Source organism: Propithecus coquereli, unplaced genomic scaffold, assembly GCF_000956105.1.
Source record: "Propithecus coquereli isolate 6110/MARCELLA unplaced genomic scaffold, Pcoq_1.0 Scaffold221, whole genome shotgun sequence".
NCBI lineage: Eukaryota > Metazoa > Chordata > Mammalia > Primates > Indriidae > Propithecus > Propithecus coquereli.
The window spans coordinates 425,740-440,560 of record NW_012147301.1 but is presented as its reverse complement, the minus strand read 5'-3'; the positions used below and the strand labels follow the sequence as shown (position 1 = coordinate 440,560).

The window sequence follows — 14,821 nt, the reverse complement described above, 5'->3', positions numbered from 1 at the left end:
ACTTCCTCAACCTTGACTTGGGTAAGCTCAGCCCTTTATAAGCCATCAATCTTCCCAGATAAAGAATCTTCCACTGGAGGGGAGAAGGGCAGGTTTGAACGGTGGTTCTGGCAGCATAACTAAGAGCATACCCAGGGCTCCACAGAAAGGAATACCCCCTCCTTCCCACCCCAGGACACCCTGCTGGCCAAGATTCTCCCATTGTTTTAAAATACAATGAAGAGGAAATGGAAGCTAGTGACCAGTATTTGTAGCAGCAGCAAAGTTCCTTGGCAAATTCTTTGGTTGAATGAGGCATTCCTGCTGCTACAGTTGACCTCCAAGGACCCTGAGGAACTCAGCAGTAACTAGAAGAGATGTCAGGGCTTGGCTGGGCTGTGTGATAACAAGGATTGGCCCTAGTTACTGAGGAACAGGGAATTGATCTGGATAAAAGGACAGAGTTTGGCCAAGACTTCCTTCCCACCATCACCCACCTGAGGGCTTTTGCAGGATACGAGCTAGCTACCAGCATCAGGGCCTTAGCAGCAGCAGCGGCTTTAGTTTTTTGTATGCATAAGATCCTGCTGGGTCACAATTTACTCTGGAGGGCTAGCCCTGTCTGGAGCTCCCAGCTAGCATGAGGTTTTGGTTTCCTGAGCTGGGCCACAGGCTGAGAAAGCGATGGTTAGAAGAGCTCCCCCAAGCTCGCCTTTACTCTTCCCATAGCCTGGAGTTCGTAGAGAAATGGGTGAACCTTTCTCAGTTTCAGGACATTTCTTTGGTTTCAAAAAATAAGAAATAATTGAACACTGCTGGGAATGCTAAGCTCATAGTCACCCAGACTTCAAGGGAAGCACAGGACCAGGCTATAGTAGAGAGGCTCTGGGTTCATGCGGAGAACTCCTTTCTTAGAAGCTGGTAGCTGTGGTGGGAAGAATTCAATGCCTTGGCACTTGCTTACCTAGCCATGGTAGATTCAGGCTGATATGCAGAAAATGCTTTCATTCTGGGTTAACTTTTCCCTCTCCAACTTCTTTCTTCTTGCCTCATTAGTTAAAAAAGATAAAAACAATCACAACATAAAAATAAATAAAATCAAAAGGCCATTAAAAATATGACAATAAGAACCCCTGCCCACAATAATGAAACCTATATCCAGAATCCAGCTTTAGTAGAGCTATTAATGGCCCATAGTGTTAAGCCCCGGAGTAGGCACCTGTGCAACGTCTAGCAATGAAAGGGCAAGATGAAACAAGAGGTGGTAGGCCCAAAGTCTTAGGACAGGAGTCAGGCCAAACTAGCTAGGGCTGAGAGTAGGCCTCTTCCCTTTCAACTAGCTGCTGAGGAAGGTGGGCTGGAGGTGATTTGTTTAAGGCTGGCTCCTTCCCGAGAGGGACCTGGGGATACCCAACCTTTGATCGAATTCTGTTAAGTGTAATTCCTCCTTCTGTGCTTCCCACTGCAAAGCTTGGGTGATGCCCTGCTAGGTGAATGCCCTCAAGAGAGCCAGATCTCTTTGGAAAATGGCTGGGCCACAAGCCCTGGAGCAGAGTGAAGCTGCACAGGAAGTTTCTTTCTGAGCTTTAAGAGGCTGATTATGGTATGGGTGGGTGGTAAGTACTTGATGTCTTTGGTGTGCTAGTACAAAGAAGAATGTAGGCACTTTGTTGGTTTTGTGGGCAGCAAGTGCTTGCCCTTGCAAACTGCAGGAAGGAGAGTGTGGCTGTATTATCATACCTTGTTGCAGCTCCTAAGGGTGGAAACGTGGGACCTCCCCTGAGTCTCCTAGCTGGCTGGGACCACTGCTAGGGGAAGGGGCAGTGAGAGATGCCCAGGGTAGAGGTCTGGATTTGCTAATTGCTATCTACTTGCTAACAAACTGCTAAGGAAGAAGACTGAAAGCATTTCCCACTGTGGCTGGGCAGGGATGCTGTGGCAGACTGCTCCTAGAATTAGAAATTGCTGGGCCCCAGGAGTAGACTCTCCCTGAGACATTTGAGCTGCTCTTCCCCGAGCTTGATCTTCTCCTCCAGCTCTCGCTGTTCAATGATGAGAGCAGATTTCATCTTGACAAAGTGCTGGTAATCTTGGAGCTGGTCCTGAGGCAGGTAGCGGGAGACCATGCCAAACACCAACTTCTCCCGGCGGTCCACGTGCTCCTTCAGCTCCTTGGCATCTGCCAGCTGCCCTGTCAGCTGCTGCTTCTTCTCTATCAGCACCAACTGGGGAAGCAGAGGACCAGTTAAGGGCTATCCCAATTACCAGGCATCTAGCTACCGGTGCTGCCTATCAGTACTCCGCCAGGGATGCTGCCACAGTGCAGCTATCCATTCTGCTGATTGAGTAGTCCTAGACTTCCTTTCCTAAAGTCCATCTCCATGCAAAAGCCTTTCTTCCCTGTAGCAAGAGGAGGATAAACACAACAGCAATTCTGGACAGAGGGATGTGACATCCGTAAGGCTGTCTTTAATCTGGAGACCACCACTGGTTTTGGGGGTGGGAAGGTTCTGAAAAACCCAGCCTGTCCCTTCCATCTGATGAGCAACCATCACTGTGGCGATGCTTTCTATATGGCGTGTATCTCTGTGTAAGTGGATGTGTGTGAGTGGATGTATCCATGTGTGTATGCATGTGCATATGCACCTTACTGTGGATTCAAAGTTGAATTCAAAGCCACTCGTATAGTAAAAGGAATGCAGTTTTGGTTCAGGAATGTAGGCAGGGTGACCCAACCTCTGAAACTGACAGCCTCCCAATCTCAACTACTTGATGAGACCTCCCTCTCCAACTCTAGAAAAAGTGAGGCAAAACTGCTGCTGTTGCTGCCGCCGCTGCTACTACTACTACTAACAGGTAGCACTGATTCAGTGTTTACCCTGTTTCTAAGCCCTGTTTTAAGTAATTAACACGGATTATCTAATTTAATTCTCACAACCCCATGAGGCAGGTAGGATGTTCACCCCATTTTATAGATGAGGAGATTGAGCCGCGAGAGGTTAAGTTGCCCACAGTCACACAGCTGATAAGTGGTACAGAGCCACAATTTCAGGGCACTTACAGGCCAGTATGTGCACTCTTTTAACACTATGCTTTACTGCTTCCCATAATAGCCCAACTTGAAAGAGGGAGCCCTGAGAAGAAACAGATGGTCTTTCCCTCCATCCACACCCCAGAGACCCCAACTCTACCTTCTCCTGGTTGGCCTCTGAATCAATGCTATTGAGAGCATTCTCCACCCGGGCCAGTCGTCCAGAGAGTGACAGCAACAGGTTGACCACTTTGTCCAGGTCCCCAATAAACAAACGGTATTTCTCAAATTCATTGGATTTGCAGATGGCTTTTAAGTTGGCCTCCACCTCCTCCCCAAGGGTGGAATTGGCATTGATGTCCTCTAGCAGCCCTCGCTGGGCCTCCCGTAGGACAGAAAGTTTTCTGCCAATGCTTTCAATAAGTTGTATCTAGGGGAGTTAAATAGGAGAAGACAAAGGATGACAATGGGGACCAACAGAAACTGATTTGTGCCTGTAACCTCTGTTTTGGGATCCAACTAACAGAGGGTGGGCTCTACCCTAGTCACTGGAAACAAAGGAAACCTGAGCAAGTCGTTAGCAATTCCAGTTTTCTAAGTAGTCACCTTATCTCCCTGTCTGGTAGGGATCTCCATGTTACCACTAAGCTTCTTGGCATTAGATAAGTGGTACCCATGGGCTAAGCCTCATTTGCCAAATGCAACTTAATAAATACTTGCTGAGACTGTTTAATAAATAGGAGCTAGATAGAATGCTTTTGAGAGTCTCCGTTGGAAAACCATTTGCCCGCAAGTAAATACTTGCCTGTCACTTCATTCATTTTCCTTCAATCCATTTAAGTACCTCTAATGTTCATGACACTGTATAGGTCCTTGCCACTGCAGCTTGGCTTCTGAGGCCTTCTGGATAAGAATGTGAGTTCTGGAATCACAAAGACCAAGTCTGACTTCTAGCTCTGCTACTTCCTAGATGTGGGACCCTGGGTGACTTGATATTATTGAGCTTCACTTTATTTTTATTTATTTTTATTTTTTATTTATTTATATTTTTGAGACAGAGTCTCACTCTGTCACCTGGGCTAGAGTGCCGTGGTGTCAGCGTAGCTCACAGCAACCTCAGACTCCTGGGCTCAAGCGATCTTCCTTCCTCAGCCTCCAAGTAGCTGGGACTATAGGCACGGGCCAGGGAGCCCGGCTAATTTTTCCAATTTTTAGTAGAGACAGGGGTCTCACTCTTGCTCAGGCTGCTTTCGAACTTCTGATCTCAAGCGATCCTCCCGCCTCGGCTTCCCAGAGTGCTGGGATTACAGGTGTGAGCCACCGCGCCCAGCAAGCTTCACTTTCTCTATCTGTAGAACGGGGGTAATTGCAGTACCCACTGCATTGGGGCATAATAAGGAGTCAATGAGAAATGCCTGCAAAGGGCTTGTCCAGAGTAAGTGCTCCATAAAAGCTAGGCTGCTATTATGATCACTCAGTCTGACCCCACTCTGCCATTCTAATGTCACTCCTCAGAGCCTTCTGGAATTAGCTCCTCACTCTCCTCTGTGTTCGCCACACTCATTCTTGTATTCCTAAGCAGCTTATGCAGTTCCATCTGCTCTTTGTCTCTTTCTTCACTTTGGCTGTTCCTATTCTTTGTTCAGGGCTCAGCTCCACTCCTACCCTCAGAGACAGGAAGCCCTCCTCTGTAAGTCTTCTCTCAATGATCTCTTTCTTTTCTGAGTTCTAAAGTTTTTTAGAATTAGAACACTATAGAGTAATTTGAAGTTCTTCATTTTCTATTCCATGTGTGTGAGTCTGATCCCTCACCTACTATTGATGGTAAACTTCTTGAGGGAGGTACTGCCTGTGTCTTCCGATTTGTCTCCCCAGTGGGTGTAACTAGTTCTGGGACTGCACTCATAGGAAGGCTGTGTGGTAGAGTTTTGGATTCAGAGACACCTGGATTCCAATTCCACCTCCTCCAAACTGTGTGACTTTGGACAAGATACCTAATTCCACTAAAACTTCTGTTTTTTCATCTGTAAAGTGGAGAACTCCGCCATCCCCCTCAAGCCAGGATTGTTGTGATGGTTAAATGAAATCACAGAAGTATAAAACTTAGTATTATGCCTGGCACTTAAGTGCTCAGTGCGTGTTTACTAATGCTATTATTATTATATTATTTTTACGAGGCACTCTAAACGAGTGAATACTTGTCTAGCTGCGAGGTTCTGACAAGAAAGGACTTGTCCCAGGCTGCGCACAGCCTTTGCAGCCAGTACCGCATTGTGGTTTAGAGCATGGACTCCAGTGCCAGACTACCTGGGCTTGAACCCCAGCTCTGCCACAAAGTAGTGGTATGTGACCTTGAGGAAATTACTCAACTTCTCTGTGCCTCAATTTCTACATCCAAAAAAATAGGATAACAATAGAACCTACCTCATAGAGTTGTTATGACAATTAAATGAATTAATATGTGTTACATGTTTAGAATAGTATCTTGTACGTAGGAAGTATGCACTGGAGTCCATGCTCTTAACCACAATGCGGTACTGGCTGCAAAGGCTGTGCGCAGCCTGGGACAAGTCCTTTCTTGTCAGAACCTCGCAGCTAGACAAGTATTCACTCGTTTAGAGTGCCTCGTAAAAATAATATAATAATAATAGCATTAGTAAACACGCACTGAGCACTTAAGTGCCAGGCATAATACTGAACTCAGTGCTTGTTTTATTATTACTCCAGCCCAGGCATTCTGGGACCACAGGCTTATTTATAGTGTTCCAGAATATGTTCCTCTTTAGTAGTTTATTAAGAGATGCCCAAGGAGACCAAGACTAAGAGAGCCTCCTCTGGGTTCTGGGACCTGTTGCCATATTTTAGAACTGTTCAAAATTCAGGAGATCACCATGACCTTAGTCTGAAGCATAATAGGTTTTCATCTGGGGAAAATTCCAAAATCCACTGGGAATTGGGGATGATCAGTGATGTGAATGAGGCAACACAATTAGATGCCAACAGGCTGCCAGTTATATTCCCAGCCTCTGCTCTCCCAAACAAAACTCAATGCTGGGGGAAAAGGGATGGCTGGGGGCCAAATGACTCACTTGGAAAATCACCTACCCACCCTGGCTTCCAGGCTCCGGGGATGAATAAAAGCATAAAAATGGAGAGAGCCCTTTGTTTCTTGGCACCTGGGCTCTATAACTTGAACTTCAACCCTAGGGAAAGTATAATAGAGCTGTGGAGTCATCACAGACCCAGCCAGAGCTGAGTTTATTCTGTGATTATTGCAAATTGGTGACCTTCCTCACCTTTCTTCCTCAGAGACAAAACCTGTCCTAGCCCACCCACATTCATTTCAAATCACTCTCTGCTGTCCTGTGCTTTGCCATATCTGATCATCTCTCTCTTCTCCTGGTCAGACTTCTATTAGGTTTGCTCCTGTAGAGGCCAGGCCCTGAGTAGGCCAACAGCAGCCCTACCATGCTTGGGGAACATGGAATCCAAGGAAGCAGACATCTAGATCAATAAAACTTTAACACCACCATGTTTCCAATTCTTCCTCTGGCATTTTGCTTTAGATAGGAAATTGGAGGGATGGCTCTTGCAAATGGCCCTGTGCTTTCCTACAGGTCATGTTCTGAAAAAGAAATATGGGCAGAAGAGCAATTTACATTGAGTTCAGATGTCCACCAAGTGGTAAATTGAGCCTTTGAGGTTGTCATGGCAACCTTATTTGCTTATGAAATAAAATGGGTAAGTACAAGGAGGGCAAAGTGATTCCAGGAATTTGATTAGAAAAACCAAGCTAGTGGTACTTAGAGGAAGAAAGGGAGGCTTTAGAACAATAACAACAACATCATCTCCATTTATCTATTTTGTATTTTTAAGAGACAATTGACTATCTTTGCAAATAAATACTAAACTTTGCCAGCCTATAATTTCTCCTTATTTTCCTTAGTCAGTCTGTTTTCTCTCCCAGAAAGTTGCACAGAGAATAAAAATCAATGACACTAGCGTTGGTTAGAAGAGCTCACTGGAAAATCTCTGATGTGCCCTAGGCAGTGACTTACTTACAAGGCTGGCTTAATTGAGAGAGATGGCACACGGAGTAAAGTAGAAATTCAGGCAGTCTTGACTTCAAGTCCTGGATCTACCAGTTTTAGTCCGCAACTCCTGGACGAAGTAGTCCCCTCAACAGGTGAAAAAGGGATATACTAATATCTACCTTGTAGGCTTGTTCTAAGGCCTAGAGAGACAGTAATGATGATGATAATGATGATGATGATGATGATGATGATGACTGACTGACTGGATCAAAAAGGGACTGGAATTGGATCTGTGAGGAACCCAGAGAGGCTGTTTGATTTCCATACTGAAGATACAGGAAATGCAAGATGTTGTAGAGAGTGTTAGAGGGCTGGTCATCCTCCAGACACACTCAAGCTAAATGCTGAAAATCATAGATAGTGCATATCAAAGAACTTCACCTTTTTTTGAGCCAGTTCATGGTCAACTTCTTCCTCTCCCAGGCCAATCTCTGCCATCTCGGGTTGGTCTTTCAATTTGTTCAGCAACTCTGCCTTGGCCGCAGAAATACTGTAATAAGCTGAGTAAGAGGTAGGGATTCCTGAGGCCCCTGGAGGAGGTGAGAAGTGCTGAAACTCTTGTCTGCGGAAACAGAGAATGACCATTTGAGCACCTCTGCTGAGAGGCTGCCGACCTTTCTGCTTCTTAATTACTCCATCTGAAAAATGGGACCCTGCTTCACCAAGGAGTTGTATAAATTTATGGATCAGGAGGCACTGTTCAAATGTAAACAGGCCACATAAAGAGTATCTAGAAGTTAAGTAAAGGCAAATTTTAAGAACCTAGAAGTCTATTTCTATGCCCCCAATTTCAGCAGCTAGGGGGACTTCTTTAGAGATAATTTGGTTTGGTTATTAACACACTATTAAAATTCAGAAAAACTGGCAGGCCCCAAAAGTTCTGGGCTTCTGATCATCAGTGATTCCCTTTGGTTCATGGCCCCAGTATATGGATCCCAAAAGAGGGGCTAGGTGGTAGGGAAGTATTAATATCTGAGACCTTAGCTATTGGTCCTCCAAGCTTGTTGGCCTCCCTCAGACCCATCCCTGGGCCACGCCCATCCCAGCTCTAACTGGTCTGCTTGCTTACAAAGGCACCCTGTGGCTTTCCTGGACACTCTCATCTTTTCTTGTTTCCTGATGCCACTCATGCTTGAAATGGCCCCTCCACTGCAGATCTCCCACAGCAAAGAGGTCACCCATGACCTCAGCAGTGGTCACCATGTTGGAGGCTGGGGTTAGCACCCCTGCCAGGGACTTGTCATGGCCCACCACATCTCTCACGAGCTCTTCTGAGACTGCCTGCTGTAGGGCAGGCCTTCGGCCTGAGAAGGGATAGCATCTCTCCACTTCTGGCATATTCCCAGTGGCCCCAGCCTCCTGCATGGTTGGAGAATGAAATGGGGAAAAAGTGGAACCAGTGGCACCCAGGGGCTTGACAAGTGTAGCAGCAGACCCTGTTGTCTTGGGTTCACTGAAGCCTGCAGGGCTGAGGCGTTGCTTCTCAGAACCCCAGCCCATGAAAGAGAACTTCTCCTCAGGAAAAAAGTAGCTCTGGCTCCATACTGGCTTGGGTTTGGCCTCTTCTGCCATCAAAGCTTCTGGTCTGGTGTGAGGAAGGAAGTAAAGAGAAACACTACAATGTCAGGTTTCAGTGATGGAGGCGCAAATAATTCCACCCATGGTTTATTCGAGGGGGAGGCCCACCCTCACCATATTCTTGTTTCCTCCCAGCCATCTCCCGCCTCCACCTGTCTGCGTCACTACCCCTTTGCTAACCTCTAGCTGTTTGAAAGGGAAAATAGGAGAAACTCATTAGTCATTTTTGCAGCTATTTGCAGCTTTTAGATAAAGGTCAAAAATAATGGTTAAAAGGCTCCACAGCTATTTACTGATTCATGCTATGTTGTCTCCTAATTCATCACACAAAAGAAACTTGGGCACGCCAATATTCCTCATCATAGGTAAATTCATTTTATAATATATGTAGGTTTTCAAGCTTATAATACTGATAAAGGAATAATACTAGCTACCATTACATTATGCTTACTATGTCCCAGAAACTGTCCTAAGATAGATACACACACACGTATGTCTATCGATACAAAAATGAATGCTCATGACAACCATTTCACAGATAAGGAACATGAGGCACTAAGAGGTACAGTGACTTTCCCAAGGTCATCAGCCATTAAATGGCAGACCTGTGATTTGCACCTGTGCATCTAGCCACTATGCTATACAGCCACAGGGACAACTTGACATCACTTAAAACCCTACATGTAAATAATTTTCTGGCTGGAGTATATCTATGTTAGCAAAGCATACAGAATATTCTGGAGGGGATAAGAAGGTATGAGTTAGGGAATAGGAATTAGGGAATTCCTATCTATAAGAAAAATATTTAGGGCACATGTGAAAGTTCAGAGCCAGAAAGTGATACAAAGAAAAAAAAAAGGATATGCTAATTAGAGACTCAGTTCCCCAGCAGACAGAACCCTGTGTTATATTATAGTATAACATATTAGGCACTATGCTCTAGGGTTCCTTTCCTCATCCCTCCATTAACAGGGAAGGGGTTACAGGTGATTCATGAGAATGTAATCAGAATTTGACAGTGAACATCGAAGCAAAAATCAGATTCCTTCCACAGAGCACTGAGGGGAAATGCATAAAATCCACAAAGCGAGCTATACCTATACTTGAATCAGAGTTATTGGACTTAACCAATACTTGATAATTCCACTAACTGGCTTCTATGTGTATCCCAACATTTTTTTTAACTGAACAGTGCATAGGTTATAGAAGTACTACAGATAAACTTGGATGAAATTAGGATGCCTTTGCCTGCATTTTAGATTCAAAATGTTATACATACGAAGGCTGTCTGGAAAGTGTCCAGCCATGTACTATGAAAAATATATTAACAATGGCTGGATACTTTCCAGATAGCCCTCATATACTTGCCCCTAAAACTATTCTTCCTTCTAAAATCTTAAAGCTGCTTCTTTCTGATTAGTATCCTGTGCTCTTCTAGGATCTACAATAGAATCTTCTTCAGGATCCCAGAGATTCTGAGATGATGTGGCAAGCAGAGTGAGACAGACTACCTGGATTCTGGCTACCTTAATCTTGTGATCAAGTTACTTTATCTCCCTGGGCCTCATTGTTCTCATCTAAGAAATGGAGACTAATAGTAACTATTTCATAGGTTTGTTGTGAAAATCAATCAATACATGAAAGTGCTTAGAACAATGCTTGTCACATTGTAAGCAGGCAAAAAAATGTTAGCTATATTGGGAATGATGCTGTTCCTTAAATATCCATCACTCAAAGAGGCATCTCTAATTGATTTTTGCAGCCACAAGCCAGGGCTGTGTGCAAACAAATGTTTTCCCTCACATCCCATAACCATTAAAAAAAAAAAAAATCTCTGGAGCAAGTTACAAGATCTCTAGTAAGAGTGATGTCCTTCTCTTTGGCTAAGATGCCAAGGTGGATGGAGGTACACAAAGTAAGAAGGACCAGGGCCTGTAACTGCTACCTCTGGTCCACATTGCCTTACAGAAGAGAAGAGGGCCTCATGAAAGCCTGGTCTACATGAAGAACAAGATCTGTCTCAGAGAGGCTGCCTGGCATGGGTTTTGGAGTGAGACAGATCTGTCTTTGAATCTTTCCTGCGCAACTCTGAATTAGTCTCTTATTTTGCTAAGCTTTAGTTTTCTCACCTGTCAAATGGGGATAATAATGGTCAGTAGGGCTCTTGTAGGATTAAATGAAATAATAGATATATAAAGCGTAGTGGTGGCTGGCACATAGTAAACGCTTAATAAATGCTCATTCATTCATTTGTTCTTTTTTCTGAAATATTAGTTAAGTGCCTACTATGTGCTAGGTCACTTTCCCTTCTCCCTGCTGTGATAGGTAACCATCATAGTGACTTTCCACAAAATGTTTTCTAGTGACAATAAGAACGCTCCCCAGCTAGACAGACAGCTTGAGAAGTAGCTACATAGGATCTGATAAGGGATTCTCACAGTGCCCAGGAGCCAGGCCCTGTAAATGCTGTGCTTGTGGCATCTTGTGTGGGAAAACTGCTCAACTAACTCCATATAGCTGAGTCACAGATTTGCCTGTCAACAAAAGACACAGTAACAAGGTACTTTTAACAGTAACAAGTCTCAGGCAAGTTCCTACTATAAAAGGATTCAAAGAAAGCACTTAGAAGACACCTGTCTCCTTACCCCTAACCCCAGCAGAGAGGGGGCTGAGCTCTCCACAGGAGGGCAGGCAGAGCCCAGAGCCAGAGCACTGAGCAATGATGGTCCTGAGGCTTTTGCTTTGGTGCAAAAAGGACAACCATGCACTGTGAAGCATGCAGATGAGCACTGGCATGGCGGAGTGAGCAGAGACTGGCAGTCCTGCCGCCAGACCACACTCCTGCTTTGGCTTCCCCGCCCAAACAGCTCACCCCATCAACTACCACGTATCACCCACTGAAGTGAATGCAAAGAGGCGGGGAAACAAGGAGAGAGAGAAAGAGGAAGAGAAAAATAATGTCCCTAGCTATAGTAAGGAATCTTCAAGGTATGAAGCATCCAGCCCCAGAAATACCTTTGATGCTGGGGGTACGGGAGAAGAGTTTAGAAGCCCAGGCTACTTGTCCTAGAGCAGAGGCAGGTTAGGTTGTAAGCTGGCCTCTTGTTCTGGAGAATAAGCAGAAGAAATGGCAGAAAAGGGCCTGAGCCAGATTTTCAGGAAAGGCCTAGTATAGGCAACAGGGTTATAATGCCTTTGGGATCAGGGGCCAGAAATTGATGCATACCTTAAAGACAAATTAAGAAATAATATTGCATTTTAATAATGATATTTAGGGACAAGAACCTCAATAACTCCCATTTACTGAGCATCTGAAATGCTAAGCATGGAGCTATGTCTTTTATATAGATTACTTTAACATTCATAACAACCATGTAGAGCAGGTATTATCGTGCCCATTTTCCAGGTAAGAAAACCGAGGCTGGGAGCAGTTTCATTGACCAGCCCAAGGTCACACAGTTGGTAAATGGTGGAGGTGGAATTCAAACTCATGTTGCCTGCCTCTTAAGGGAGCCGGTATCTCTCATAAGTACTTACTTGGGGGAATCAGTTGCCTCCTGCTCTGATGTCCTCCAAAGCCCACCAATGCCATAATAACAAGGGGGCTGAGCCTGCTCAGGTTGAGATCCCAAGTGGCCCCTTACTGGGGGCAGGAAATCACTAGAATGGAGAGCAAACGACTCTTGCTCTGCTGGAAGGCTTTGTGAACCCTGCCTTGAGCCCTCCAGGTGGCCAAGGCTCAGGGGTTGTGGCTGCTCCAGGACCTCTTCAGGATTGAGGGCACAGGAAGCAGTGGTTTCTGAACTGAAATACTGGGGTGGCAGCTCCTCCTCTTCTCCCTCTTCATCTTCTTCCTCCTCTTCTTCCTCTTCCTCCTCCTTCTCCTGCTGCTGCTGCTGCTGCTGCTGCTGCTGTTGCTGCTTCTGCTGTTGTTGCTTCTGCTGCTGGGCTGCACGGAAGAGCCTGTACTTCTCCCAGTTGGGAGGAGGAGGGCGAGGAGGAGGAAAGGCCTTTTTCCTGGCTCCGAGAGTATCCGGTTGGGTCTCATCCCCTTTGGTAAACAGCTCCCTCCTATGCTGCCCCCAGGCCCGGGTGCTCTGGGGCTCCAGGCTAATGTGACTCTCTGAGAAGGCACGGCTACGCAGTGGGCGGGACATGGAGGCAAGGGAGCTCTCCTCCTCATACATTGAGGTTTCCTCTGTCTTTTTCAAGGCCTGTTTGAAGTCTCCAAGGAGATCAAGAGAAGAAATTGCTCGGTAGCTTGACAAGTCCGGCACTGGGTTCTCAAGGCAAGGATGGAAGGGGGTTGTCCATGAAAAGCTAGCCTTAGAATGAGCCATTTCTCTGCAAAACAGCGGATGAGGATTGAGTAAAACAGTTGCAGATGGGCCCATATTTTGAATGATATAATTTATATAAAATTTAAAATAGCCATAAAACAATGTAATATGTGTAGTATTAATAAATGTAATAATAATACAATAATAATGATAGCTAACACTTACTAAGCGTATGCTAAATACCAAGCACTGTTTGAAATGCTTTCCATGTCATAACTTACTTAATCCTCACAATAACCCTAGGAGGTAGCTAGTATTATTGTCCTGATTTTACAACTGGGGAAACTGAGGCATAGATAGGGTAAGTAACTTGCCTGGAGTCATAAAGCTAATAAGTCATAGAGCTAGAATTTGAACTTGGACAGTCTAGCTCCAAAGTCTGGATACACACATACCACTCATATCTGTTTATAGCACTCAGAGTGGATGTGCTGTGTTCTCAGGCTTATAAGCCTGATTCTCCTGCCTCATCTGTTGTTTTTGTTTGTTTTGTTTTTCATTATGAAAAATTTCAAATACTTACAAATGTACAGAGATTGCCATAATAAATACCCATGTTTCCACCTACCACCAGACTTAGTACAGTTGAATAATTTGCCATCTATGCTTTGTGGATTTTTTTAAGAAATAAGAAATAACACCCTTTTTATCACTCTCCACTTCCATTCCCCTACTGTCTCTCTACATGCAACCTATATCATGAATTAGATATGTATACATTCTGTCTATGATCTTAAACTTGTAACAAGAAACACCAAGCAGACTATTGACAAATATCTACTATTTTGGATTTAAAATACCTCCTAATGTAATTGCAATTGGAATTCTCAATAGGAATAGTTTAACTATAGAATTTTTTCAAAATTAGCCTTTTTTAAATAAAAACAGGATATAATATTAATGAGTATTCTGCTACAGAAGAAATGAGGAGCTGGTAAGTAAGGGATTAAGCATATTATAAAACGATTGCAATTAAAGCAGAGTGTTATTGATTAACAGAACAAAATAGAAAGTCCTGAAGCAAACCAGACTATCTACAAAAACATCATATATATAATCTTCTAAAACAAGGCATAAAGAAAGATTATTTAATACATCTTTTTCAGATAACTACAGAGGCAGTGCTTTTTAAAGCTACCTCATATATTATATGCCAAAATATATTTTAGATCACAAGTTATGGATATGTGTGTATATATAATTTTTAAAGAAAATCATATATATGTGCGTATGTGTGTATAAAGTCCTTTACTGCTGTCTCCATATATGCCAACAGACATGAACAAAACCATGCTAGTGTGGGCCGTTGGCAGGACAGGAACTGTGTTATATTGAGCTGGACAGCATGATGATCGCTGTTAAAGTAAGGATTCTGCCTATACTTAATACTGCTCCAAAAAGGAAACATTTAGTTTCAGAGAGGTATTTAGTAGTACAGCAAGAAATATTGGAGAAGGATGAGGAGCGTGCGTCGGCCTATGCCAGAAAGTACTGTTCCGGTCCGAGCCAGCTGCTCCTGCACCTGGCTTGCGGCAGCCCGCCCTTGGCCACGCTCTCTCTGCATCTCTGCAAAAGGCCCCGGTTAGGTCTGGATTTTACTGAGCTGATGAGATCTTCTTTCAGAAGGATTGTTTTAATTTTTTTTTTTTTTGAGACAGAGTCTCACTCTGTTGCCCGGGCTAGAGTGCCGTGGCGTCAGTCTAGCTCACAGCAACCTCAAACTCCTGGGCTCAAGCGATCCTCCTGCCTTGGCCTCCCAAGTAGCTGGGACTACAGGCATGTGCCACCATGCCCGGCTA

At 44.5% G+C, this 14,821-nt stretch overlaps 1 protein-coding gene across 1 annotated transcript in view; it reads right to left on the bottom strand.

Moving 5' to 3' along the window:
* Nucleotides 1–1,934: 1,934 nt before the first annotated feature.
* Nucleotides 1,935–14,821, bottom strand: part of SHROOM4 (shroom family member 4) — a 224,022-nt gene continuing 211,135 nt past the window's right edge. Inside the window, exons 6-9 of the mRNA XM_012644851.1 lie at nucleotides 12,220–13,026; nucleotides 7,486–7,666; nucleotides 3,171–3,440; nucleotides 1,935–2,204 (exon numbers count right to left, since the gene is read on the bottom strand). Coding sequence (XP_012500305.1) covers nucleotides 1,935–2,204; nucleotides 3,171–3,440; nucleotides 7,486–7,666; nucleotides 12,220–13,026 — 1,528 coding nt within the window. The remainder of the gene's footprint in view (nucleotides 2,205–3,170; nucleotides 3,441–7,485; nucleotides 7,667–12,219; nucleotides 13,027–14,821) is intronic.